The 25,710-nt window shown below is 37.6% G+C and overlaps 1 protein-coding gene across 2 annotated transcripts in view; it reads right to left on the reverse strand.

The window, feature by feature from the left end:
* Window positions 1-3,411: 3,411 nt before the first annotated feature.
* The window catches only part of LOC126297776 (sorting nexin lst-4), a 91,579-nt gene continuing 69,280 nt past the window's right edge, over window positions 3,412-25,710 (reverse strand). For both annotated transcript variants that reach the window (XM_049988954.1, XM_049988955.1), the window contains exons 9-12: window positions 25,512-25,687; window positions 8,673-8,845; window positions 5,482-5,688; window positions 3,412-4,643 (exon numbers count right to left, since the gene is read on the reverse strand). In XM_049988954.1, the coding sequence (XP_049844911.1) occupies window positions 4,599-4,643; window positions 5,482-5,688; window positions 8,673-8,845; window positions 25,512-25,687 (601 nt within the window). In that variant the 3' untranslated portion in view covers window positions 3,412-4,598. The remainder of the gene's footprint in view (window positions 4,644-5,481; window positions 5,689-8,672; window positions 8,846-25,511; window positions 25,688-25,710) is intronic.

Below are 25,710 nucleotides of genomic sequence, written 5' to 3' on the forward strand. Positions count from 1 at the left end.
ATTAAAGCTTTGATCTTTATACGCAGCAGCAAAGAGTGTTTTACACTTGTTTAGCAAGAATAAAACAGACAGACCTAAGGTACCACTCTGCAAACTTTGTGTACGCTGTTTCTGATTTCTGATTCTGCCATCAGTGTAAACATACTCCATTATGGGGTTTGTTGTCTGACACTAGATACAAAAATAATTTTATCTTTGGTAATACTTCCTTAAGCTCTGTAGAGAAAAGTGAGCACTATTCAGAATGTTTCATGCTCAACAGATTTATAGCAAAGCTTTGAGGAAAAGAAAGTGACAAACCCCATGTTTTTAAATTTTAAGTTGAAAGGTTTCCTTGGGACACACTGCTCAGTACAGGAATATATCTCAGTACTTGATAACTTCTCTGTAACATGTCTATCATTTGTAAATGCTCAACCTTCTATGCTGTTTTATTATTTTGTTAATTTTCTAATTAGTATTCTGTAAACTAGGTATGGATTCACTCAATGACCAAGTAGCTTTGGCATATATGGTCCCTGATAAAAACACCTCTTTGAATTTCCATTGGTGGAAATAGTCTATTTTTAGTCTCTATTCTTGTACTACCATATTAATGTGAACTGAGAAGTACCACATAAGTTATATGAAATATTTTTTTGTTTTGTTGTAAGGCCAAGGTTGGTCTTCCACTCACAAGAATAAGACATCATCTTATCCCACCTATATGTTCCAGATATATGAAGTATTATATTTCACAACTGCAGTGGTTTTGAGATCATTTGCTGGTGTTCATTGCATATTTCACCACTGTATTAAGGAATTCTGCAGAAAACCTCTTTTCTCCTTCCATTTTCCAATCATCGTGCCCTGTGAATGAATACCAACCAATTCTATTATCCTTTTCCTACACATCCCAACACAAAGGGTCACTTTTTCGAAACCTGCAATTGTCTTCCATTGCACGAACACATTTGAAATTTTGCTCAAAGGTGCCTACAACCTTTCTCTGTAATGTACAAGTGTGGTGCCCTGTGAAATCACCTCCAGGCTCTGCTATGGTGTTGACACATGCGGGGGAGTAGGGGAGGAGAAACGGGGGGGGGGGGGGGGGGGGGGGGCAGGGAGGCAGGCCAGAGATCAAAAGTTCACATGAGGTCTAAAGTGTTGACATGGGTTAATGATGTCATACTGGCATCAAATTTCACAATTCTGCCTACAACTACCGTGGACATGTGACATGATGGGAAGGTCGTCACTTCCCCCTTACCCACATTTCACCCCTTCTTCTGATACCTCTGCAATAGAGGTCACAACCACAACACCCAGCATTACCTTCATGCAGTTTTCTTGTGGGCAGCCATGGAATACATTTCAGACATACCGCTGCCCACAATAGACACAAAACAGCCTCAGGAGGTGGCATAACAGGCATCAACAAAAACATCAATTTCCTTGGGGCACTTATTCCCACACTTTCTGTGGTTGAAAATGACAGTTTGCAGTGCAGTGAGCACCATGACAATGTTCTTCACAATATTCTCCCATTGACGACTAAACCGTTCTCTAAAACAGTGTTGGGGCTGCAACCCCACTGAATGTGATCCAACCCCTTTAGAGTGTAGTTAGTGCAATCATAATTTTTGTTCCAGTATACAGAGTAACACCTAGACATCATTGAAAATCATTAGATGAGATTTGATCATTATCCGAAGCAGCAGAGTGTTTTACACTTGTTTGGTAAGAATGAAACAGCAACGTGTCCCTCTAAGATCCCTCTCCCCCAGTTCTGTAACACCCTTGGTACTACCTGCACACCTTTGAGCACTTTAAAAAGGTACCCGGACAGGGACTTTTGACACTCATTCAGCTGAGTGGCACTCCACTCAAGCTCTAGTGTCTGAGGGCAAGCATGCAGAATCTAAGGGGTGATGTTGGGTTTGCTCGCCCTTAAGCACTAGAGATGCAGTGGAACTCTACTATGCTGAATGGGTGTCAAAGTCTCCGTGCAGGTGCATTTTTAAAGCGCTCAGCAAAGGTGAACAGGTGGTACCAAAAGTATTGCCAAATGGAGGGGGGAGGGTATCTTAAAGGGGGCCCTTAAGCATTTTATTCACACATCAACACATCAATGATTCACATCCCATGATAATGCACAGGAGGGCTGCACACATTCAAAATGTTGTGTTTCGAGAAGTTCTCCCATATAGTCCTATCAACCCACTTCACCAGTAGTTTTTTTCTGAAATTTAATTCCTATTTCAGAAAGAAAGGACAGTAGTTGGCTTAAGATGAAGTGAAATATACCATAACTAGTCTCATTCTGAAAGGGCACATTACAATGTACCAAAGAACATTTTTATATGTACCACCAAAAATCTGATGAAATCTTCATTATTCTGCAACTACATTCAATAGTTATGTCATCACCTAGCAGACTTTAGTTGAAAATTTTTGATACTACATATCCATTATTATAAAATGATATCCATTATTATAAAATATTACACATTTAGTGAGTGCTGTGGAAGCAAGCAGATGTAAGCTCATCTTGCTGGCCGTCAACACCGCTCTAATATGGCTTAAATCATACAATCTAATTCTCATGCCAAGTGTTACAGTAATGACAGAGTGGTATTTAAAAATACACAGCATTTAAAAATACATATCATTTTGTATTTTTAAGGACCGTTAAATGCTAAAGGGACAATACTAGTTTTAGCAAAAATAAAGATTTTAGCATTTCTTCCATGGTATACATAAAAATGTCTTCGCAAAGCAGTGGAGCAGAGACTAAAGAAGATTTCACTGCCACAAACCTTCAGATATTAAAATTGAGTTTGCCTGACCAGCCTCCAACACATGTTGTATCTCAGAATTACTAGTCAAGCAACATATGCAGGAGCACATGTCCTGTTATGCAATGTAACGATATGCCTGCAAAAGCAAAAATCTGGTTTCAGGTTGCAGTCTGGCATACAATTGTAATCTGTCATGAAGTTTCATTATATTATACAATAAGCTACAAAATGAAAGCTAGTTGGTAATGATTTTGGAATTTCAATTTGTGGACAGCCCACTTTAAAGGGGTTGCATAAGTCCTCTACCTGTATGATCATCCTCACTTTGGTGAATCTAGTGAATAATCGATGGCACTTCCTGAATGCATTTAGTAACTCACAGACAGACTGGTAGTAAATTATGCCTGTTTCTTCAAGAGGGAAATATTCTCATTTAGGCAATTTCCCCAAGCATGTTAACAATAATGAATCGTATAATGCTTCACTCATTTATACCATGAAAAATTATATTTCAGTTTTTCCTTTAACATACTTTCTGTTTAAGATTACTGAGAACAAGATGAAATAATCTTAGTTTCATTTGATCAGGAAAAGGGCAAATATGGATTTGAGGTTCAATTTTTACATAATATTTGCTTTTCAACTATATTTTTGTGAAAATTTTATAGCTCCATTCACAGTCTTTCACATAAAGGTACCAACTACAAAATTAATATTCCTCTATAACAAGTACAACAATGTCGACAGAGCAAGCTTCTGTGGCAGCAATGAGTTCATACCATCACTTAATCTATATTTACATTTATAACCTTACAGTAACAAAACCACTAGAAACATCAAAATATTACATTGTAATTCTTATTGTGCTAAAAAATATGGTGGCTCATCACAATGAAACACTGACGGAAACTGACATCAGTCCACAACAAGTGATATCACGTAAGATATCAATGCTGAACTATCATCATATTTTATGAGCACAGCTCTGTAAAGGAACATCGTTTCCTCTATTATCTAGCAAGAAAGATGATGATTTCAAATTTATATTTCAAAAGAATGGAAGTTACAAGAAATAAGTGACATCATTAAAATTTTAGTAATGGCTTTGAAATAATAATTGATACAGTGATGGAAACAGAATACACTTCTGGAAAACAATACTATAAACTCAGGAAAATAAACAATACTTTTAGCAACTTAAAATTGCTATTTCTTAAGTTTAAAATAATTGTGGGAATGTACTGACTGAAAGCTGCATTTAAAATATTAAGACTGTTTTGTAGGTAAAAAAAAATGACTTTACATTACCACTTACATCACAGTCACTGAGTATGATTATGAGGAGGGTGATTGATGATGATGATAAATTATTTCTAGTTAACTATTTCCTCAAAGTACATAAATATCTTTGCACGACATGATTATGGCAGTACTCTGGTTGATGAATTACAAAAAAATCAGTTTCACTACAAAAAAATTAATAATTCATTAATCAGCAGATGCATACAACAGTAACTTATAATTTACAATAATTTATATCTATTTATAGCATTACTGGTGCCTTCAGTTTACAATTTAAATCTAAGAGTAGTATCTTCACAATTTACAGACTAGAACAAAGTAAAAGTTCAACATAAATGTCTCAGACAATCAGATTCAATACAATGTATTCAAACTGTCTCATTCAAACATACATGATAGTGAATATACCAACTTTCTTGTTTTACAAAGTACGTTACAAAAGATTTAGCTAATTTTTTTTAATAACTGCCGTCACAGGAGACACTTCTATGGAAATTACGTTTTCCAAGAATGTGATTAATTTTCATACATTGACAATGCTTGTTGCAGTTTACCAATTATCTGAAAAAGAAAAATGAAATAATTAGATAATATGCACACACTGCCTCTTTATATCTTAAGTAAAGTAGTTTCTCATTCCATAAATGAATAGTCTGATATGAATTCTAGAATATATTTCAGTTAACATTAAAAACAGTAAGATTACAATGCTGAGTGCATGAACCTCGTATTATTATTATTATTATTATTATTATTATTATTATTATTATTATTATTATTATTAGACTGTGCAAAATCGGTCACATGGATATCAGCGCAAGTGCAAATATATTTTTTGGGCATTATATCTAAAGTTCTCTCTGCTCACAACAATAGTTTTAATTTACATCAACCTCTCTAAATTTGAAACTAAATTCTGTAAATCACAATACAGTGAATGACAGAGGCTACTTATTAGCCACTTCCTTTCTGCCTATTTTCTCACTTCATATGCTAAGTTCCTAACTAACATGCCTCCATGTGAACTAATTTTAACTTCTTCTTCAGGTGCACGGTAAGCATAACTGCTACAAGTCTACTTTTGATACTAGTTCTCTACATCTACCCAATGAAATTTCCCAAAAATGTTGTCCTCTTAACTCCCAAGCATTTCTGTTACACTTTAGTTATATCAATCTGTCATATCTTCAGTAACCTCCAATGCTTTCCTTGTACAAGGAAATAAATGTATCTGCATATATGGCACCCAGGTAACACAACCACTCTGGAAGCCAATCACAACAGACAACAGCATACAAGTACAAAATTTATGACACTATTCTTTCTCTTAAGGATAGGTTTTAAATATATGGAAAACTATTCTATTAACATGTTCCATATAAAGGAACCTAACACATACCTCTTGGTAAAATTTTATTTGTTCTGTCAAGTACTTCTGCATTGCACATTTAAAATCAATAACCCTTTCACTATGGAAATGGGACACCTCAGCAAGAAGGGCATAAGAAACGACATCTGTACGTCTAATAACTTCTTTCAACTGGGTCTGATCCATTTTGTGGTCACTTGCAAGTTTCTCACATTCCTTCCGTTTTTGGAGGGCACCCTGAAAAGATTTGTTGTTATTACTATTCGTAAGGTAGCACATACACCGACAATTAGTTTAGGTGATACAATAATTAATTCAACTGTCGATTACTCCATAAAACCAATTTCAACAACAAGTGATACACTAAAAATCAAAGGATAAAAAGAGGAAACAATATTCTGTAAACTAGTTACCATTTTAACTCTGCTACACTTTATTTTGTATAAGTATTTTTTTTATATATATGATGGCCAGTAAAAACTGGAAATTTATATGCCTCACAAACATACATGCTCATAAATAAACCATACTCCTGATTATTCATGTGCAGATTATTCATAGCTATAAAAACACTTGCATTTTTTTTTTCTCTAGGAAACAACAACAAACAATGTCACATTACAATAAGTGCCATCTTCATTTTCATTGTTTAAACAACTGCACATGACAACAGAATACCATTTCCATTGTTATTGGCCCACCTGGTCCACATAAATTGAAAACAAATGGTGTGTAAGTATTGATGAAGGAAGTCAAAAGAAATTTGTAAAAGGTATGACAGGGGGAAAAATGTTTACATTAAAACAAAAATTAGAAATAACTGAAAGATATGAGAAGGGAGAAACTGCTGATTATGGAATTGGAATGCAGTCTGTATGGGACTATAAAAAGAAAGAGCACGAAATACTGGTTTTTGTCAGGAAATGTGATTCAAGTATTGAACCATCTGCACAAAAAGCATCAAGAGGTCTCCATTTGTTGAATTAGAAGCTGCTCTTTCTCAATGGTTTAGCCAAAAATGAGCAGACGGTGTCACTGTTTGAGGCACAATGTGTGCCAAAAATGTGAATTCTTTTCATTAAGCTCTACGGTTCAAAGTGAGAATTTAAAACTTCATCAGAATGGCTAAACAGATTCAAACAATATCACAGGATTTGTGAACTTCCTTCCAGGAAGAATTCAGAAATTTGTAGAAGAGAATTTCATACTAGATCAAATTTATAATGCAGAAGAAAGTGGTCTGTGCTGTAAATGTCTAGCAACCAAAAACCCTGATTTTAAGAGTGAAATTCATGCGCCTGGAGATAAGTCATCTAAAGAACACATTACAAATTTGTGCATTCCTAAAGCTTCTCTGGGAAAGACAAATAGAAAATAGTAGTGATTGGAAAATAATAAAAAAATGAACATTCAAGGATATCACAGCTAAAGATATCCCTGCGCATTATTATGACCAAAAAGAGACATTGATGGACAGAGAAATGTTCAGAAACTGGTTCCACACACATTTTTTACAAGTTCAGCAATTTCTAGAGGAGAAAAGATTGCCACAGAAGGCTGTTCTATTGCTTGACAACACTCCTTCACATCCTGACAAGATGATTCTCATATCTGATGATGGTCTCATTGTAACTAAGTTTCTTTACTGCCTAACGTGACTGTCATTACACAACCAATGGACCAAGGCACAATTGCATCGGAAAACGTTGCTACTTTGCTGCACTCACTCACTCTATCATGGAGAAAAATACTTCCAGATATAGAACACAGTGATTTTCACGGCACAAATAATTAATCTGGCAATAAGTTTAAATGGTTTTGAAAACATCTACGAAGAAAATGTGAATGAGTGGCTGAAGATCAACAAGTGTGAACCTAGCTTCCAGTACAAGTATCGCTGAAATTGTGATTGCTGCATCACAACAAAACAAAGAATAGAACAGCAAATGTGAAAGAGGTGATGAAGACTGTGACCTCACAGTCACTGTACTGCACTGCAATGTGCTGATACTCTTCTACAGTATGTGAACCAGTAGTGGTTTCAGCACAATGATATTATTGCTAAAAGAAAATTTTGAAATGCTGTGCAAAAAAAAGTATCAATTACTTTCAGAAGCACACCAACATCAGAGACCATTTAAAGAAATAGATAGGTCTACAGTACCTAAGCACAGAACTTGGATAAATTTTTGAACAAAGAATTCATGTTTGAAAATATCTCTATTAGTCATGTCTTTCAATTATTTGTGCATAATCTTCCCCACATTATCCTGAATAATCAAGAGTATACTGGATATGGTTTCTTACTTCTAAGTAAATGAGTGAAGACTGAAATTACATCATTTCCATAAATCCCAAATTATTATTTAATTTTTTGTGACTTTAATGTTATTTTACAGACATACGTAATGAGGATATTGTACAATGCTACCAGTATAGGCATAAGAAAAGTAGTATATCACAGCTACTTTGAGTCAGTCAGAATGTGTGGAATTTTAATTTGGGGTAACTCAAACCGTGTGTGTTGAATACTAAAACTTCAGAAAACCCATCATTAGAAATATCCACAATGTAGGGCAAAGAAAATCATTTTGCCCACTCCAAAAAAATGCTATATTAAGTGTTCCTTCACAAGACATATATGAGCTGATTATCTTTACACACAGTAACCCTGATTTATCTGTAGCAAATCATTTTCAACCAGATTACAACACCAGAAATCAAAATAATTTTATGCTGCTCAACCACCATTTAAAACTATGCTCAAAATCCACATTATATCAATATGAAAATTTATAACAAAGTGAAAGGAAGAGAATTTCTCAACATGAATTTAGGAACACTGGAAAAAAGCTTATATGAGAAACTAGTAATATTTCTGTACTATTCAGTAGAAAAATTCATAAATGACAACCTGGAAATTTGAGCAGCAGAGCGCATGTATGCAGGACTTAATTTTTAAAAGTTTCTTATTATTGAAGAAAAATTATTAACTGCTTAATTAATTAATTAATTAATTAATTAATTAATTAATTAACTGCTATTATATTACTGATATTACAAGGAAAATTGTAAACCAGTTTGTGTGTTTTGATGAGAGTCCTGTACATGAAGTCAATGGCTTGCAATTGTATGTTACGAGACAAACTTCTATTCTATTCTATTCTTCATGTAGAAGATTATGGTACAGATATGTATTATATGCAACATTTTTAACTCACTCTGTGTACAGTCAAAATGTCTGGGAAAGACGATATCATCCCTTTATATATGTGAAGTGTATCTGCAAGTGGTTCCCAGTCCAATTTAGGCTGTTCTTCATAAAGCTTGCCAATATCATGGTAGGTATCACCAGTGCGTCTAACAGCTGCCGTAAGACTTGCTCGAGGACTTTCTGAAAGTGAACTATATTAATAAATATTTGTACCTTACAAGAAATTTTAGTTAACTATAAATGGGGACACACAATGAGTGTTTGAGTGTTTGTTTCTGAACTAGAAACTAGTTTTAAATATCATGTGTACACAAAGGGTTTTCTAAACAATATGAAAATGGACTAAAAAGTAAATCCACGAAGGGAGAAAGAGCTTACCGAACAGAAACAGCAGGAGAGAAGAACAAAAGGATGGTATTGCTATCTTAAATAACAGGAACTTCCTTTACGCAACATCAAAGAGGAAGGTGTTTAAGGAAACTAATCTCTTCAAGAATTGAGCTAAATAGTTACAGAGAGACTGGGTCCACAAATTACTTTCTTACCTTGTCCTGTGGTGACTCCTTTGACTACATGAGCCATGAAAACAGCTCACCAACAAAGCAAGCAAGAAGGTTGTTTCACAAGTCTGAATGAAAGGTTAAAATGTAACATCTCATCAATGATAAGGTCATTATGATTCAATAAACATCCCTAGTAAAACCATCTCCACTACTATAAGTCTGATTTGTGTGTGTCACAACCATTATCAGACTAGCCATCTATTACCAAGCAAATATCTCGTAGAACAAATGATATTGTAAGGTGCTTAAAAATTTTATTGGGAAGGCAAAGAGTACGTGGTATGCAAACAGAATAGCTAATTCACAGGATAAAATTAAAACTACACGTTGTGACTGAGAAATCCGATATATGTATAGTATTTAACAATCATTTTCCGAGCACTGCTGGCGGATCAAATAAAAATTTAGTTTCTACAGGGAATCATACAACTTCCTAGATAAATGCCTTCCTGAGACTGATGTCTGAAATACTCCTCAGTGATACAAACAAGGGGGCAGATTGCGTCAATAATTAAATCACCATAGACTAAGGACTCTCATGGATATAATGGAGTGCCTAGCAGAATATTAAAGTACGGTGATGCACATGTTCACAGGCGCTGACTCCATGGGGCCTGAGGGGGCCCAGGGGCCCGAGCCCCCTCAAAAATGCGTTTAGGGAGGTGGAGGGGGGAGGGGGGAGCACCCCCAATAATTTAAGAAACTTTTTAGTTATATTATGCATTGTAAAATCACAAAATTATGTTGGAATTTTTTATTTTCCTTGTTTGACAATAGGTACATTTTAAAATACGTTCAGTAATGAGTGAAAACAATTATTATGGTAGTAAGCAGGTTAACTGAAAACGAGTGGGATGAATCATGATAGTGTTATGGTGCTGCAGGCACACTTAGAATTTGTCACAATGCGTGAACCTTCGGGTAAAGTCAGGTGCCAACAGGCCAGTGCTGCGACTATTGTGACATCAAAAGGACTGGACCAGAAGCGCATGGGACCCTCCGCCTCACATCGCGTCACCTTGACGCTTCAAGACATTATGACGCTTCAAGACATTATGACGCCACAGCTATATAACGCCCACCCTGCTGTCGCAGTCATTCCATGTGGATAGTTTTGTTCAGTGCATGCTGTAGACGTGTTTAGTGTTTCGACTTTAGTGGATTATTTTATACGACTATATTTTATTTGTTTACTTTAGTCCCTTAGTGTATTGTGAATTAAGTTTGCAATGATTAAATTTGTTACCAAAAGGGCGTGCTTGGTAGTTATTGATACTGCAAAGTCAACCTCCAACAATTAGTGTGTCATCAATTGCTTCATCGTCTTCAGGAGAGAACAGTTCACAGCCAAAACCTGGACAAACCAGTAAGGCAAGAGCATTTCAGAAGTCTTGGTTGATCAAATATACATGGCATACATGGCTAGAATATGAAGAACCTACCGAAAAAGTTTTTTGCGATACCCACAAAGAGGCAGGCGCTAAAAAAAAGAAAGAAAGAAAGAAAGAAAGAAAGAAAGAGAGAGAGAGAGAGAGAGAGAGAGAGAGAGAGAGAGAGAGAGAGAGAGAAGATGCATTACTTCCATTGGGTTTTCTAACGGCAAAAAGGCTTTGGAAAAATTCTGTCTTCATGAAAAAAAGGTTACACCTAAAGATGATGTTCTGAAACTAAATTCTATCACTAACCGAAATGCGGCCTTCCAAGAGAATGAACAGTTAGATAGCGGTACAAAGATAGGCCGTTAAGCTCTTTCGACAATTTTTACTACCATGCAATTTCTATGCCGACTAGGCCTAGCAATTATAAGGCACAAAGATGTAAACTCAATTATTTTTTTTCAATTGTTGAAAGTCTGAAAGAATGACATAACCGAGTTTAAACATTGGTTAGGGCGTTCGGTGTAAGTTGATGTCCCACGATATTCAAAACGGGATCATTGATCTACTAGGAAAGCCTGTGTTGAGAAAGGTGTTGGCTTCAACAAGTGATTGATTTGTTCACGAACAAGTGTCGTTTTTTTATTCGTACTGTCGACTATTCCTTAATCATCAACGAAGACTTTATTGGCTTACATGAGACCCCCCAACACTGAATCACAAACACTGTCTATTATTTTAAAAGACTTTTTGGTTGTCTTGATTGGTCAATGGATAACGTATGAGGACAGTGCTATGATGGTGCCTCGAATATGACAGGTAAGTTCAAAGGACCAAAAAAGTTAATTTTAGATATACAACTAATGCACATTATGTGCACTGCACTGCTCACAGTTTAGATTTGGCAGTTATAGACAGTCTCCGCCATCTTACGTCTATGAGGGATATTACAGCTTTAGCCAAGGACTTGATAAACACCGTAAGGGAATCCAACCGAAGGATGGGAATTTTCAGAAGCATACGCTATGAGAGCGCCAATGACCAAGCTGGTATATGACACCTTTTCCCAACTCTATGGACCATGGGAGCTTCTAATATCTTGAGAATATTGACAAACTTTGAAGAGCTTCTAGAGTTTTTTTTTGAAACATTTTCTGCAGAGGACTAAACAGAGGCAGGTTACAAATGTGCAGGCTACCTTGAGTCAACGTTACAATTCGAGACTTCTTTCTTTTTACATCTGCCATGCAATAAACCCAACAGAAGATGTCGATGAAAAACTTCAATGCCCTCATCCACGCGTTGCTGATCTGGAAAAACTATGAATGGAAGGCATGATAGTTTTGAACACTTTTGGGAGTTCTGTTTAAAAGAGAAACCTTCACAAGTTGATGATCCTTGGGCTCTAAGTATACCAAAGAAGTATGAAAACAACGAAGCCAGCTCACAGCACTTTTCAAAACTCCAAAGGAATACTACAAAGCTATTTAAATCTAAGTTTGTGAAACAGTGCAATCCTGAATTAATGAGCGGTTTGCTTCAACTGGACTCACACAGATCATTGCAATTGGACAAGAGTGCTTGCTTAAAACAGAAGTGAAACAAATTTGGAGAAATCAACTGAGTTTTTCAAAAATGACCTAGACATTGAGAGACTGAGCTTAACTTTAATATGTTAGCCAATATCGCTAATAAAAAACAACTGGTCTTAAAAAACGTGTGATGTAAGAAAGTACATTACACAAGAGCTTGCAGTTGGAGAAATGTTATGTGAAGTAGTGAAGTGCATTAAGCTTCTCCAGGTAGTTCCAATCATGACAGCAACAGCAGAATGGTCATTTAGCACCCTTAGACGTCTGTAGTCATATCTCCAATCAACAATGGGACAGAAGCAATTTAACAACTTGGCTGTTCTTCATGTCCACTGAGATGTTTCGGATGAAATGGATATCAGACCAGTCATCACTGACTTCATATTCAGTAATCCAGTCAGGCAGTCGACATTTGTACCTAAGACACTAGACGTAATAATGGCATTTAGATCAATATTAAAAATCTTTAGAGACTCAAATACATACATAATGTTAAATTTTCAGATTTGAATTATTTGTACTAGTTTAGTACTGTATTACTATACTACTATAGAACTATAGTGCTGTATTAGTTATTTTCAAATACTTAAATACTTTTAGGGTGTAAAACCCCATTGAAACCCACTATTTACATACTTTTTGACTGAAAGTATTAGGCATACTGTTTTAACTTTATTAACTGTATTAAAACATTAACTCTGAGATATTGTTTTTATTTAATGAACCCTGAGCCTTATTCAAAGTAAGCTTAAATTAGCTATTTCACTTATTAGTCAGAGTGCTATTGCTGTACGACAGCAATAGTTTATGTTTTATTCTTTTAATGATAGTTTAGGATTTATTTAAATGTAATTTCAGTCTTTTGAGAGCTATATATTCACTGCTCTGTAATAGTCTATAAGCATGATTATTACTGTAAATTAAATTCGCTTTTCATGAAAATATCACGTGTGTTTATGTCTTTTTTTTTCTTCGAAGCCACAAAATGTGTCAGGCTTATCGAGTTTCCCGCAGTATCAAGTTATCGAGAGTCCAGTTTTCAGGGTTCTAATGTTGATCACATGACTCTAAAATGCTTTTTAAACTTTCAAACTCACTATTTTTCATCTAAAAATTAGAAAATTTCCTAGGGCAAGACCCCAGTATGCCCCCCCCCCCCCCCAATATTTTTTATAAGTCGGCGCTCCTGCACACGTAAGCCCTGTATTTACGCATTCATAGTTTTCCCCGCTCACAATTGATTCACATCTTACTTTAGCAACAGACAGCAAAAGGTCATTACTCACAATATTGAGAATGGCTGTGATGTGGGGTCTGAATAGGGTACGATCAAGTGGGGAGTGCCCCAGGGATCATTCTTGGGGCCACTCCTGTTCCTTATTTATACGGGGTGTTCAAAAAGTCTCTCTACAGTGCCGTATGATTGTTAGCCGTGCTTGCCGTATGCCGCAGTGAATATATTGAAATGAAACTCTGTGAAATACAAGTTATTAATTTATTGAATATTCATTTTTACTTACAAATTTTCACATTACATTTTGAAAGTGTCCCCCCTGGTGTTTAATACACAATTCAATTCATCTAATCATGTTTCCAAACACAAGCTGTAACATTTCTTCTGCAACAGAAGCAGTGGAAAGTGGATCTTGCAGTTTTCAATTCACTGATGGATTTTGGACGGTTTTTTATAGGCAGTTGCTTTCGCTGCACCCCAGAAGAAAAAGTCAGGTGGTGTTAGGTCAGGCGATCGTGGAGGCAAAAGTCACTGTGAAATTATGAGATCATGCAGTCTCTTGCCATGGTCAGTATTTTTCAGTTCTTCCATGACTGTCACTTTGTACGAGAAAAGTTCTGATTTTTTCCTTACAGCTGTGTGGGCCGTTCCGACACTAACATCTATTTCCTAGGCGAGTTTTCTTACTGACTTGTTCAGACTCGTGGACATTTTATCAGAAATATCAAGTAGTTTACCCTCAGACAAAATGAAAGGATGACCACTTCTCGGTGCATCTGTCACTAAACACGTACTTCAAAATTTGTTAATCAAATCTCGCACAGTATCACGATATGGGAGTGTTGTCTCCGGGAAAAGAGAATTAAATGTTTGACGAACCAAAACTATGTATTTACCGCCAGCTTTTAACACTTATTCAACTAAAAACACACATTCTTCAATGGTTAGCATATTAACAGTGATAAAAAAAGAAAAACGAACAACGGAACTAAACTTAAATGTTTAGTCAACACATAACGACACACACCAACAATACTACTGATGCTGGCTGAGATAAACGAAACAGTGGAATGTTGGGAGAGCGCACTTTAAGGGAAGTAACCCAGGCAGGCGAACAATCATACGGCACTGTAGAGAGACTTTTTGAACACTCCGTATAAATGATATGCCCTCCAGTATTACGAGTAACTAAAATATTTCTGTTTGCTGACGACACTACTCGCTTGGTAGTAAAGGATGTTGTGTGCAACGTTGGCTCAGTTTCAAATAGTGCAGTTCATGACCTAAGGTCATGGCTTGTAGAAAATAAAGTAACACTAAATCTCAGTTTTTACAGTTTCTAGCACACAATTCAACGAAACCTGACATTTTAATTTCACATAATGGGCATATGATTAGTAGAACTGAACAGTTCGAATAACTAGGTGTTCAGATAGATAGTAAACTGTCATGGAAAGCCCGCATTAATTATCTTGTTGAAAGACAATGCTGCCAATTTTACTATTCAAAGGGTATCTGAAGAGAGTGATCGTTCAACACGAAAATTAGTCTACTGTGCTTGTTTTCATTTGCTCATGTCATGTGGTATTATATTTTGAGGTAACTTTTCTCATTATAAAGGAATATGTTTGGTTCAGAAATGGGTGGTTCGGGCAATAAATGGTGTAAGTTCATGAACTTCTTATCGACCCCTGTGCACAAGCCTTACTGTCATTTCTTTTTAATAATATTAGCTTATTCCCAAGAACAAGCAATTTTCACTCAGTTAATACTTGGCAGAAATCAAACCTGCATTTGAATTGGACTTCCTTAACTCCTGTGCACAAAGGTGTGCAGTATTCTGCTGCATCCATCTTCAATAAGCTACCACTCTAATTAAAAAATCTTAGCAGTAATCCACGTGCTTTCAAATTGAAACTGAAGTGTTTCCTCGTGGGTCACTCCCATTCTGTCGAGGAGTTCCTTGAAAAATTAAGATGATTCTTGTTGTATTGTTGATTGCGTTTACTTAAACTTATGGGCTGACTTTTTAGGGTCATAAACATTTTATTTTTATCTGTTATTACTTTTATATTGTAATTTCATGTACTGACACGTTCCATGAACTTGGAAATTTGCTCCTCAATTTGGTCCTATGGAACTTTATGTATGTGAAAAAAATGACTGCTAAGTATCTAAGGGCAACTTAGGCCAAGTTGTTTCACCGTGCATTCCCAACAGTGAGCAGCAGGGTGCCTGTGGGCACAGCCAGGCAGGGGTGTGCAAACTGCTCATGTGTGGGCAGTCAGGGAACCTGTACGGATCCAAGCAGAGATGGGCAAATGGGTCACGTGTGAATAGTTAACACTGTGCACGTAACAAAACCAGGTAATAAGAACACCACGACAAAATAAATGAATTTTTAACATGTGTTTAACAGAAACGTTAAGTCCACGTGAAAAACACTAAAATTTTGTTGAACTTGCGAAACAAGACATTTCTTTTTAATTACAAATGTTGAAACATTTGGAGTGAGACCCCTTACTGCCACAAGACAGAACGAAATCCAGTGTTGGGTCATGGGTATGTGACTTTTGTATACTTGACATGTATTTCCCAAATTCAGTCTACTTTTTCTTTCATATAAGATATAAAACCTTACTGACACACAATCATGTATGGTGCTCCATCATGTAACCACGCTTTCAATGCAGTTACACATAATGTCAAATATACTGCAACCTGTGGTTGTGTAATCCAAAGGCATAACATCTAATAATGTCTTGGAAACCTGTAGTGCCAAGCTGTAAAAATATTGCAGCTTCCTCCTTCAGTAAGTTTTCCAGATCTGTACCCACATCTCTGATTCTACAAGAAACTGCATGGAGAGGCAAACTCCTTCAAATTTCTTTTCCTCTCCTCGCAATAAGCACTTTACAATGGCCAGCAAAGATGATCTGCACAGTGCCCTAATTGAAAATGACATGCCACTTATTTCAATGTTGTGTGCAACTTTCGAACTTGCTCATAATGTCACATTAGTTAAATGTTCCTCTTCATCAGCGATCTAAAATTATGTGAATAAAACCACCATGATCGCTAAATAAATTTCTTTATTTATTATCTTCAGGGTTTCCCCAAGTTTTCCCAAGCAAAATTCCTGATATTTCACTGATTTCCAGACAAATTTTAGCCTTTTTCCCTGACAAATTTTGTTTTCTCAGGGGTGAGTAAATACGTAAGTTGACAAAAAATGTAGGCACTTCAGTATTTCTAAATCTGTGAGCACAAATCTTAAGTACTAACATCAACATCTTTTGCAATGAACCGTATTTAGATGGAGAAAGCAAAGTATGTGTGTTTCATTAAGACCACTGATCATGTTTTATCGCAACAAAACGAAACATTTGGTGACAAAAACACACATTTCCTTGGAGTCTCAAGACAGATTTAATACACCTTCATCGATTTCAGAAATAACCTCAGAGAAATGAACGGAAGAGTTGTGTAAACCAACACTATAGGAGACCGCCAACAAAAGGTTGGTTCTACTATGTTCATTACTGTCAATTATTACCCGCTGTGTTATGTCTTATTTGAGTGATATTGTGCAACCAACTGCTTAGTTGAGTGGTAACGTATTTGCCTACCATGCAGTAGATTCGGGTTTCATTTCCAGCTGGGTTGGAGTTTTCTCCTCTCGTGGACTGGGCATTGCGTTGTCCTCATCACCATTTCACGATAACAGACACGCAAGTTGGCCAATGTGGTATTACCTGAATCAACCTCGTCGCCAAACTTGGGTAGTTGGGGCCTCCCGGCAATCATTGCAACATGGTCATTTAATTTTACAGGTATTGTGTGGTTTTCTTTTGAGAAATGTACGAGTTCACGGCGTATAAACTGCCACAATTTTCTTCTTCGTATGGTCCATACTTTCTGATATATGGATGACTTCTAAAGTGTCAAAATGTACTAGAATAAATAAAAGTCTTCAAATCACGGTGCTATACAATGTACTTGTTGGGAGCCAGTCGCAATTCCTGAAATCCATCCCCCATAGCCTCTGGCCTGCAACAGAGCACTGCACTCCTGGGTCCATGACAAAAATCTGCTGCATTGCATCGTACTCCAACAGACTCAGTCACGAGCAGATCAGTTACACTAGATCCAACAGTCAGGGCCTGCGCATTAAGCTTCAGATCGGCAAGCTCGATCCATCAGATATACTCGCAGAAATGGCCTGTGGTTTGGCCCGTCCTGGAAGTCCACTCAAGGGACCAGATATCCATGTGTCAGGCACCAAATTGATGAAATGAGACAGCAGCGATAAATCCAAGCAACAGATAATTTGTGCAAATAATCAGAATCAATACTAATGAGAATAGGTAGTAGGTAGCAACTCACCGTGAAGATGATGGCTCAGCTGCAGACAGGGACATTGAAAAGACAATCACACTTTCACAACTAAATTTTTCACCATAGCCCTTGTCAGAAAATTAGAGTACAGACACTTTCACATAATCAGCCAGGCACAACTCATGCACACATGACCACTGTATCTGGCCACTGCATCAATAGTCACTGAGAATCAGATCCAAACAAACCCCTCCTCACACCTCCCCGTCTCTCGTTGGCAGCTGCTAGGCCAGTGGGACGAGGTGTTGGCACCACTGATTTCAATCTGAGGCGAATGGTGGGAAGGGGAGAAGCAGTAAGAATGAGGGAGTATGGAAGGAAAGCACCTATTCAGCTGTGCCCAGTCAGCAAAGATGCATGACATCTCAGTAAACAAACCATTTCATCTACTGAGACAAAAACGAGGTTTTTCTTCAGGGATTTTTCATATTTCCCCGATATTTGTGACACATTTGAAATTTGCCGATTTTCAGAATTTGTGGCAACTATGATACTGCTTTGGCTACTGCCATCATCAGGTATCTGCAATTAAGATTATACGAACATGAAGAGCAACAGGCATTTGTTAAACATCAAGTTATAAAATATTAGAAGTTGAAAGTGTGGCTTCAGCTGTCAGAGGCTGCAGTTGTGTGCGAGAGTTGCGTTTGCATTTGCGTGTGCATGTGCACAATCCAACATCTTCGCTATATGGTGAACAGCAGCTTTCCTTTTCGTAATATTGTAAGAGTTAAAAAAAAATTTACTCACCAAAATATATTTTGAGCTCGTAAAAGGAAGTTCAGAGTCAGCATTAAAACCTGCGCCAAGCTAGAGCATCAACCAACAACTGGTTCAAAAATGATACAAAGCTGTAATTCTAGCTGACAAGTGACTCCACTGCCGGGGCAAGTTAGCTTCAAATTTTACTTTGATCTTTTTTTTCCTCCATTTCATACTTATAGAGAGATTTTTTAGATTACAAACATGCAAATCCTAATTATAAAACATGATTTAAATGAGCATAGTTGCATACCCACGACATTAGCTTTTCGGACAGTGGCAATTGTCCATACCTAAACTTCACGAGTATTCATTGAATATGTTAATATCTATGCAACAGCCACATGAACTTCAGAATGAAATACATTTTGCATTAACGGGAAGTTGTGATGACAGTACTACTTTCTGTTAGAATTGTGCATGTCCAATAAATAATAAGCTGGGCCCTACAACTAAAACTTAGCCACACAATGCACAAAAATATGTAGACTTGTAGAACACATGGTTAAAAAGATAACTGGGGAGGGGGGGGGGGGGAGGAGGAAATAATTCATCTTTTAAATTCAAATATTTTAGAACGCAGCTGCATCTTTTAGAAGAAACAGCATCATGCTTCCCGAGGCAAGTTGTCTGCCGTGCAACCAGCAGGAGCTCTGCTGGTCAGGCAGATGCAAGGCAAAGTATGGCCCAGTCAATGGCAGAAGGGCACATCATGGTCAGCACATACTATACCAGTAATTCTCAAAAAATTTAAGAAAACAGTTACGGTGAAATTCACTGTTTCAAACTGTTTGTGGACTGATGTGTGAAAAAATTTCAAGGTATGCAGTATGTTTAAAGTATGTCCCTTTCAGGCAATATGCAATCCTTACATGCTTTCACTTATACAATTTAACTTCTCAATTTTTAAGTGTCTCATCAATGCACTACTGTCCCAATTCAAAATTGAATAATCTTCAAAGGTGTAAGTATGCCTTCTTCAGATCTATGATTCACAGAATCTAGAAGTTATCTCTGGATGTGGACAAGACTGAGAAAGAGCTTCAGATAATTATCCAAGTATAAGGTGACAATTATTGAACGGCATGAAATAAAATTGTCATAACTTCTGAACAGTTTGCGTTAAGGTGTTCAAACTGCACAGTTGGCCGCAGGGCATTATGGGAATTAGTATGCGCATGCATACACAGCTTCTTGTCATTGGTCATCTGCATGTGAAAATGTCATGGTACAGCGTGCCTGAGTGTATAGCACCTGTGAAGGCCTACTATGCGAGCAATAACAGCCCAACTGTGGCTCAAAGGAAGTCTGCGACCAAGTTCAAGCTGAAGACTACTATTCCAAGTGTTCTAAAAATCAAGAATTTGATTCACAAGTTTGATAGAACAGGTAGTGTTCATGATGACAGTGTTAGCAATATCTGTTGTCCAAAAAGGGTGAACCTCACGAAAACATGAAGAAGACACACTGCGTTTCAAACCAGGCCCAGGAAATCAATCAAACAAGCTGCACTACAGGTGGGAATCAACTGGGAGACACTGCAACAAATTGCTGTTTAAGACCTGCATCTCTTTCCATTCAAAATTCAAACCCACCAGACATTAAGCCCCAGGGCCATGGAACAGAAGTTACATTTCACCAACACAGTTCACAGAACTCACGAACAATGTGAATATGATTTGATTTAGTAACAAAACGAACTTTTAGTTGGATGGGTTCGTCAATACGCAAATTTGGCACATCTGGGAGAATATTTGAATTTAAGAATTGAATCCATCCATCCATCCATCCCTATCTATCTCTATCTATCTATTTAACCATGTGTTCTACAGTCTACATATTTTTGTGCATTGTGTGGCTAAGTTTTATTTGTAGGGCTCAGCTTATTATTTATTGGACATACACAACTATAACAGCAAGTAGTACTGTCATAATCACAACTTTCTGTTAATGCAAAATGTATTTCATACTGAAGTTCATGTGGCTGTTGCATAGATTCAATGAATACTCATGAAGTTTAGGTATGGACAATTGCCACTGTCCAAAAAGCTAATGTTGTGGGAATGCAACTATGCTCATTTAAATCATGTTTTATAATTAGGATTTGCATGTTTGTAATCTAAAAAATCTCTCTATAAGTATTAAATGGATGGGAAAAAAATAAGATCAAAGTAAAATTTGAAGCTAACTTGCCCACACAGTGGAGTCACCTTTCAGCTAGAACTTACAGCTCTGTATTATTTCTGAACCAATTGTTAGTTGATGCTCCAGCTTGGCACAGGTATTAATACTGACTAAACTTTTTTGTGAGCTCAAAATTGATTTTGGTGAGTAAATTTTTTTTAACTTTTACAATATTATGAAAAGGAAAGTTGCTGTTCACCATATAGCAGAGATGTTGAGTTGTGCACATTTTAAAGCAGAAAGATTTCTGGTCCTTTCACATACCACTGTTGGTTCAGTGTCGTATAACACCCCTTTCATCTGTTTGAATTCCTTCAACTGTGCTTAATATGCAACATGGTTTTAATAAAAAGAATTATTAACTTATGTATTTTGAACAAGATGTTTATGAATTATTTAGGAATAAAAGTGATGATGCACCAATAGGCAGAAGTACTGCATCGTCAATAGGCACACTAACAAGAGGTGCGGAGCTTGGCTAGCTTTCGGAATGCACTTCCTTCCCCTAGCTGTAGGAGAAACCTGCACATGTGTGCAGGATATAGGACAGGCTTTTGGTTAGGGATAGGGAAACTTTTCTGAACTAGTGCAAATAAACAGAGCTGGAGTCCATTGTGGAGGACAGTGGGGGAAGGGATAGCACTGGGAAAAGAAGCTGGCACTGGAAGTGGCGAGTAAAGATGTCAGGTGGTTGTAACTGATTGCATGCGAGATCTCCCCACTCACCCAAACGACAGCCCACACACCCACCTTCTACATTCATAACAAAATCCACAAACCTAACTATCCTGGGTGTCCCATTGTGGCTAGTTGCAGTGCACCCATCAAAAGAATCTTGACCCTTTTTGATCAACATCTCCACCCAATTGTCCAAAGCATAGCCTCCCACATTAAAGATACTAACCAATTCCTGCACCGGCTCTCCGCCACCCCCACACCCTTACTTCCCAGATCCCTACTGATCACTGTTGATGCAGCTTCCCTATACACCAACATCCTTCATGCCCATGGCCTTGGTGTGACTGAACACTACCTCTACCAATGCCTTACAGATTCCAGACCCACCACTTAATTCCTTTTACACCTAACCCACTACATCCTAACCTATAACTACTTCACCTTTGACAGGAAGGTATACAAACAAATTCATGGCACAGTTATGGGCGCACACACATGGCACCCTACTATGCCAACCGCTTCATGGGCCAACAACAGGAAACAATCCTAGCTTCCCAAAACCCCAAACCTTTGGTCTGCTTCAGGTTTATTGATGACATCTTTATAAGCTGGATTCAAGGCCAGGACACCTTATCCTCATTCCTCCACAACTTCAATACCTTCTCTCCCACCCATTTCACCCTGCCCTTGTCCATCCATCATGCCACCTCCCTATCTTCTCTTCTCAGATTGCTCTATCCACACCTCTGTCCACATCAAACAAACCACCGATCACCAACAATACCTGCACTTTGACAACTGCCACTCCTTCCATACCAAAAAATCCCTCTCATACTGCCTGGCCACCTGTGGTGGACACATTTGCAATGGTGACAACTCCCTTGCCCAGTATGCTGAAGGCCTCACAGAGGCCTTTGCAGATAGGCAATACCCTCCAGACCTAATTCACAAACAGATTTCCCATGCCATATCCTCACACACACCTAATCCTCACATCCTTTCCGAGAACCAACCATAAAGAAGAGACTCACTTGTCACCCAGTATCACCCCAGACAGCAACGACTGACCTATGTCCTTTGTAGGGGCTTTGATTGCCTACCATCATGTCCTGAAAAGTGGGGCATCCTGCCCAAAATACTTCCAATCCCTCCCAGAATGGTGTTCTGTGGCCTCCCAACCTCCACAACATCCCAGTCCATCCCTATGCCACTTCCACCCCAATCCCCTGCCACACGGATCATACCCCTGTGAAAGACACAGCTGCAAGACCTGCCCAATCCACACACCGTGTCACCTCATATTCCAGTCCCATCACAGCCACAGCCAGTTAACTGTTGTCCACAGACCCGACACCCCAGCTATGACAGGCACATACTCCTTGGCTTTTATGAGAAGTTTCCAGGTCAGGCATCCACCGTGTGATCCCTGCATGATCAGGGGGCTACCACCATGCAAGTACTTGTCCCATTGTGCCAAACAAGTACTCACAGAAGAGATGTGAGCATCCTGGTGGTTCTTTGATGGAGCCTCTGGTTTAAGCATTCTGAACCAATTAAGAGAGCAAAATGTACTTTTACCCTACAATCAGGGGTAGCACCTTAAGCACTTCAAACCACAAACAAAAAAAGCTGGGATGGTTTCTGAATCCAAGTGACAGAACTCTTTGGTGTTAAAGAATTAACAAATTGCAGCAACTCAAGAGTCCCTTGCCAAACTCTCATGTAAGGCAAATCCCTCAAACTATCAACAGATAAACTTATACCTCCCCTATCCAAAAAAACTTATTTTACCAACTGAGCTTAGTTCACTATCATATAATTTCTTCATGGTTATTTATTCTCTATATATAAGGGGTGTTCGAAAAGTCTCTCTGCAGTGCCACATGATTGTTATCTGTGTGTGCCATATGCCACAGTGAATATATCGAAATGAAACTCAGTGAAATACAAGTTATTAATTTATTGAATACTCATTTTTACTTACAAATTTCCACATTAATTGTTGAAATTGTCCCCCCTGTTGTTGAATACACAATTCAATTCGTCTAATCATGTTTCTAAACACAAGCTGTAACATTTCTTCTGTAACGGAAGCAGTGAAAGTGGATATGGTATTTTTCAATTCATTGATGGACTTTGGTCAGTTTTTATAGACCGTTGCTTTCGCTGCACCCCAGAAGAAAATTCAGGTGTTAGGTCAGGCAATTGTGGAGGCCAAAGTCCCTGTGAAATTATGCGATCACCAAAAACATCAGCAAGCAGTGACATTGAAACGCGAGTTGTATGCGCGGTTGCACCATCTTGTTGAAAATAACCATTCAGTATTTCACTTAACACAAGTTCTCCTATGAATGGGTACCGAATATCACTGCAGTATCGTTGTGCGTTTATTGTTTCATTGAAAAATATGGGACCCACAATCCTACGTCTAGAAATTGCAATCCAAACCCCTATCTTACAGAATGAAGTGGTTCCTCATAGATACACAAGGGATTTGCAGTACTCCACAAATGAGAATTTTGCTAGTTCGTGTACCCAGAGAAATGAAACTATGCCTTATCAGCGTAAAAGTTTTCATTAAGAATATCCCTTCCATTCTGTTGAACGAACTTTCTGAACCCTTAACAATAATGCTGTATCTTGCCATGATCAGTATTTTTCAGTTCTTGCACGACAGTCACTTTGTATGGGAAAAGTTCTAATTTTTTCCTTACAGCTGTGTGGGCTGTTTCGAAACTAAATTCTATTTCCTAGGTGAGTTTTCTTACTGACTTGTTCAGACTCATGGACATTTTATCAGAAATATCAAGTAGTTTATCCTCAAACAAAACGCTAGGACAACCACTTCTTGGTGCATCTGTCACTGATCCAGTACTTCAAAATTTGTTAATCAAATCTTGCACAGTATCACGATGTGGGGGTGTTGTCTCTGGGCAAACTGAATTAAATGTTTGACAAACTGAAATTGTTTATTTAGTGCCAGCTTTGAACACTTATTCGATTACAAACACATGTTCAATGGTTAGCATTTTAACAGTGACAAAAACGAAACAAACGAACAAAGGAACTACACTTAAACATTCACATCACACGCAACGACACACACTAATGATACTACTGATCCTGGCCGAGATAAACGAAACAGTGGAATGTTGAGAGAGTCCACTTGAAGGGAAGTAGCCCAGGCAGGCGAACAATCATGCAGCATGCGCAGCTAACAGTCATACGGCACTGTGGAGAGACTTTTTGACCAACCTGTACAAGAAACTGATGTAATTTGAGGTACATCATAAGCTTATTAATGGTGGATGTAATCTCAGGGCTTTTACAGCCTCTCACCTAAGATCAGTATTTTATGACATGTAACCCTATGTCTCTGCTTCAGCCCTGCCAGTGTGATCCATACTACTATGTTTAAAAAAGCTGAAAGGGCCACTATCCACCACTAACATTTTTATATCCCCTCCTTCACCACTTTAAACCTGAATTATAATCAGAAGTTTGCTTTCTTTCCGACAGCACAATAGCCTAAAAGAGCCATGTGCTAGCATAACAGACAACCTTTAGAAAATTTTTCATATTTAGGAAACAACCAAGTACCCACCTGTCACCTGGAATTGCCAGAATGCAAGGTTGAGCAACATACATAATCATCTCATCTTTCATTATCAATATACTAAACCTAACTAGATAAATTATCTTAATTTTAACAGCTTCAAACCTCTTGCGTATCAGATCATTGGTGATTCAGAGTGCTTGTTTGTACTCTTGAAACAAACTCACTCTTGAATGAGAACTTGCAAGCCGTTTTCAAATGGACACCACAAACTCCCTTCAAGTATTTTTAATTCTGATGAAATGGAGTAAAATTTTTCTTATGTATATCAAAGGGCAACATCCTGGTGCTGCATTTACTCTGTTCTATTAGGACAAAGTATTAGATACACCAAAAGGGTAATTAACTGACAAAACCACACAGCAGTTTTACACTTGTGTAAAAGTGGATGAAAACTACAAGAAGAAATGTTTTAATCTACAAAACAAAATGCACGCACCTACCTGTATCCATGTCAAAAGCATTTGCCAGCATAAGAAATGCCTGCCCAACTCTCTGATATTCACGTTTGTATGGGCCCTGATGCTTCTTTGTCTGGTCTGTTGCAGTGTTCATTAAGTTTTTCACAGCAACATCCATGCCATGAATAAACTTTGCAAAACTTTCCATTTCTTGTTCCCTGTAATTTGAATTTTGAACACA

The sequence above is a fragment of the Schistocerca gregaria genome, chromosome X (genome assembly GCF_023897955.1).
Source record: "Schistocerca gregaria isolate iqSchGreg1 chromosome X, iqSchGreg1.2, whole genome shotgun sequence".
Lineage (NCBI taxonomy): Eukaryota > Metazoa > Arthropoda > Insecta > Orthoptera > Acrididae > Schistocerca > Schistocerca gregaria.